Here is a 3933-nt window from a genome sequence, read left to right on the forward strand (position 1 = left end):
TGTGTGTGTGTGTGTGTGTGTGTGTGTGTGTGTGTGTGTGTGTGTGTGTGTGTGTCCACGCTTCATAGATCATCTTTATTTCTCTACTAGTGAAACCATCCCCCCCCCAAACACACACACTATCTGCCCTTTGACCCCTGACCCCGCCCCCTCCCCTTTCTTTGTATTTAAAGCCAAATGGGCGGGGCTTCAGGAGATGTGAGGGGGGTCTCCGGGTTACCATGACGACAGGCGGCCAGAGGCGAGACAGCACCTGTCTGTCTCTGGGGGTGCAAGGGTCAAAGGTCAAAGTGGAGTTTAAACACAGACACAAAGAAGTTCAAGTTCAGAAAGAGCGATGAGTTCACTGACGGGACGACAGCGTGGGAAATCCCAGAGAGCAGCCCCCTGCTGGAGCAAAGAGGCAACTGCAGCTGCTGCTCTTCATCATCATCATCATCATCATCATCATCATCATCATCATCATCAGGATCTTCATCTCAGGCGTCGCAGAGAAAAAACTTTATTTAGCAGAAAGACACTTTGTCTATTGTATCGCTATGGCAATACAATAGTTTTATTGTTGTGTTATTGTCCTAACAGCTCTGGAGAAACTGGATCACAATCCTCTCAAAGCTGCAAGGACCCTGTTTCCAGCATACTTTTTCCTTCCACCCAATTTTCCCTCCATGCAGAAGGCTATTAATTATTCCGATGTTCTCTTTTTTAATAACATTTAGGTTTTTATCATCATGAATTTCACAGCATAAATGAATCCTGAAGTTTCAGTGAGTGGCTCTTCCTGCTGCCAGCGCCCCCTGCAGGAGGCTCCTGTTAACGCTCCCATGTCGCCCTGCAGCTCCTCCAGAGTTTGTTCAGTGGCCGCAGTCCGTCTCCCGGCCAGCAGGGGGCAGCGCCGTCTTCAGCTGCACCGCCACCGGTGTCCCCCAGCCGCACCTCATCTGGCTGAAGAACGGCAAGCTGCTGGCGCCTGGCGACAACGTCAAGCTCACCAACGCCAACACGTAAGGCTGCTGGGGCCTGGGACCGGGCCGGAACCGGGTCAGAACCGGGTCTGGAACGGTTTCTGACCCGCTAGATCCCTCTGACCCGCTCTGCCCCCTGCAGGACACTGGCCATCACGCGCATCTCTGCAGAGGACGAGGCGATCTACCAGTGCATCGCAGAGAGTGGCGCTGGTACCAACCAGGCCAGCGCCCGACTGGCAGTGGCGCCGGGGCCAGCGCTGCCGGAGGCACCCGCCGGGCTGCGCTCCACCGCCCTGAGCGCCGCCGGTTTACGGCTCACCTGGGACCAGCCCGACCCACGGGACGCCCAGCGGATCATCGGATACGTGCTGCACATCCGGAGGCTGGGAGGTAAGAGCTGGGCCGGGTCAGAACCAGGTCAGGTGGTTCTGTCTAGCAGGTTCTGACTCCACTGCATCCCCAGAACCCGACGGCGCCGAGCTGCAGGAGGCCGTGGACCAGAACACCTTCAGCCACGACGTCCAGAACCTGGAGGCCGCCACCAGCTACCGCGTCTACCTGAAGGCGTACTCTGCTGAGGGCGGCAGCCCGCCGTCCGCCGCCGTCACCGCCACCACGCTGGGCGGAGGTACGTCACCTGGTACACACCTGAGACACGCCCCTCTGGTCTGAGACACGCCCCTCTGGTCTAAGACACGCCCCTCTGATATAAGACACGCCCCTCTGATATAAGACACGCCCCTCTGTTCTGAGACACGCCCCTCTTGTCTGAGACACGCCCCTCTGATATAAGACACGCCCCTCTGTTCTGAGACACGCCCCTCTGCTCTGAGACACGCCCCTCTGGTCTGAGACACGCCCCTCTGCTCTGAGACACGCCCCTCTGGTCTGAGACACGCCCCCTCGTTCTTGTTGCTTAACGCTGCCCTCTGTCTGCTCCACAGTTCCCAGTACTCCCAGTTTCTTCACCAAGGTGCTGAACCAGACGGCCATGCAGGTGTACTGGGAGCTGCCCAGTAAGCCAGGGAAGGTGGAGGGCTTCAGGCTGCAGTACCATGGGGTCTCCAACCCCGACGTCCAGGGACAGGAAGTCTTCCCAGGACACATCAACACTCACTCCATTTCCAACCTGGGTGAGCAGCTAACGCTACGGAGCCAGGTGTAGAAGTGGAGGCCCCGCCCCCTGCTCACCTGGCCAGGGGCTCAGGGTAACCTGGTGTGTCTGTGTGTGTAGAACCGGCGGCGGTTTATGAGATCCAGCTGGTGGCGTTCAACGGGAACGGAGACAGTCCGTCAGCTCGTCGCCTGGTGTCTCTGGCGGAGGGCGGAGCCTCAGCAGCAGGTAGGCGGAGCCTCCAAGGCTGGAACCAGTTTGGCCAGTTTAGAGGTTAACCTGACAGCTTTGTCGCCCCCAGCTGGTCAAAGCTGTAATTGCGACCAGTCCGACCCGTCCATGTCGACGCTGCTGGTCGGCGTTCACAGCGGCCTGGCCTGCGTCCTCTGCTGCCTGCTCTTCATCCTGCTGGCATACAGACGCAGGTACGTCATCATCATCATCATCATCATCATCATCATCATCATCATCATCATCATCATCATCATCATCATCATCATCTGTCTGCTTCCTCTCTGTCATCATGACCTGCAACTTCCTGGTTTTTTCAGTTTTATCTGCAGGAAGGAGGGGAGCTGGGAGACTCCGGCCACCCTGAAAGGAGTGAGAGGGGCTAAAGGTCAAAGGGCACAGAGCGTTGAGCTGAGCCAGGTGAGGAGACCACCTGAACGATTAGCTCCAGACCTGGTCACCATCATTCAACTGAATCCAACCAGCCAATCACAACCCAGAAACATGCGCTGATCTTCATACGTCCCATCAGCCAATAGAATTTCAGGATGACCGCCATTTTTCAACATGGCTGCCATTTATTTGAGCCTCTTGAACCAGTTATTGCCATGAAATGTTTCCCATTTTCAAAGCTGTGTGAAGCTGAAACTCCAAACACGTCCAGCAGAGTCTGAATGGATCAGCCGCTTCCGTTACGTCGGCGCCACCAGCTGGTCTGTGGTGTGGATCACAATGTCACCCATTATATTATACTAATGACTAAATCTGAGTTGGTGCTTCCAGAGTTTAAGTCGATCACATTCACCTGATTAATTTCACCTGGCTGTACTTCCTGTTTGAGTTCTTCGTTGGTGTCTTCCAGCACGTTCCCGTAAGTTTTGTTTTCATGTCGTTTTATGCAGTTGATGTTGCTAAATTTTTGTAGCAAAGGGATTACAGTATAATTTGTGGCATAATCAATACAGTTATAGTAAAATTCACCCTAATCAGGTGAATGTGATCGACTTAAACTCTGGAAGCACCAACTCAGATTTAGTCATTAGTATAATATAATTAGTATAATATAATGGGTGACATTGTGGTCCACACCACAGACCAGCTGGTGGCGCCGACGTAACGGATGCGCTGATGACGTCATCGGCACAAACGAAGCTCTCAGCCTATGAGCTGGAGTTTCAGCTTCACACAGACTGGATGAACTTTATGTCATGAAACATTGAAGWGATAAAATGCAGCAGAATCRGAACCGGAGGACTCTGCTGTTAGCGAGTCTCAGACCAGGAAGGAGAAGAAGAAGAAGAGAGGCCGACGTCTCAATGTTAGCATTAGCTTCTGCTAAGTTTTTTAAGATTTCAAATGTGCTTAGTGGCTTAACATTAGCATCTTCTAATAATTTGTATGTGTTTGGTGGTTTAGCATTAGCTTCAGCTATAATATGTGTTCAGTTCTGCTGATGGTTCCGATCAGAACCATCAGAACCAAGCTAATCAGCACCTTTTGCTCCACCTGCAGAGATGTGGCTCCGCCCCTTCTCCAGTGACCGTCATGGTTGAGTCGAGTCGATCTGCTGAATCTGGAACTGGATAACCCCCCCCCACCTGGTGCATCCCCCCCACCTGG

The 3933-nt window shown here is 53.6% G+C and overlaps 1 protein-coding gene across 1 annotated transcript in view; it reads left to right on the forward strand.

The window, feature by feature from the left end:
- The window catches only part of LOC103477457 (immunoglobulin superfamily DCC subclass member 3), a 10838-nt gene extending 6917 nt beyond the window's left edge, over positions 1-3921 (forward strand). Inside the window, exons 7-14 of the mRNA XM_017309357.1 lie at positions 839-1004; positions 1108-1358; positions 1432-1596; positions 1913-2101; positions 2203-2310; positions 2384-2507; positions 2634-2733; positions 3826-3921. Of these exons, the coding sequence (XP_017164846.1) occupies positions 839-1004; positions 1108-1358; positions 1432-1596; positions 1913-2101; positions 2203-2310; positions 2384-2507; positions 2634-2733; positions 3826-3900 (1178 nt within the window). The 3' untranslated portion in view covers positions 3901-3921. The remainder of the gene's footprint in view (positions 1-838; positions 1005-1107; positions 1359-1431; positions 1597-1912; positions 2102-2202; positions 2311-2383; positions 2508-2633; positions 2734-3825) is intronic.
- The last annotated feature ends 12 nt before the right edge of the window (positions 3922-3933 follow it).

Source organism: Poecilia reticulata, linkage group LG16, assembly GCF_000633615.1.
Source record: "Poecilia reticulata strain Guanapo linkage group LG16, Guppy_female_1.0+MT, whole genome shotgun sequence".
Lineage (NCBI taxonomy): Eukaryota > Metazoa > Chordata > Actinopteri > Cyprinodontiformes > Poeciliidae > Poecilia > Poecilia reticulata.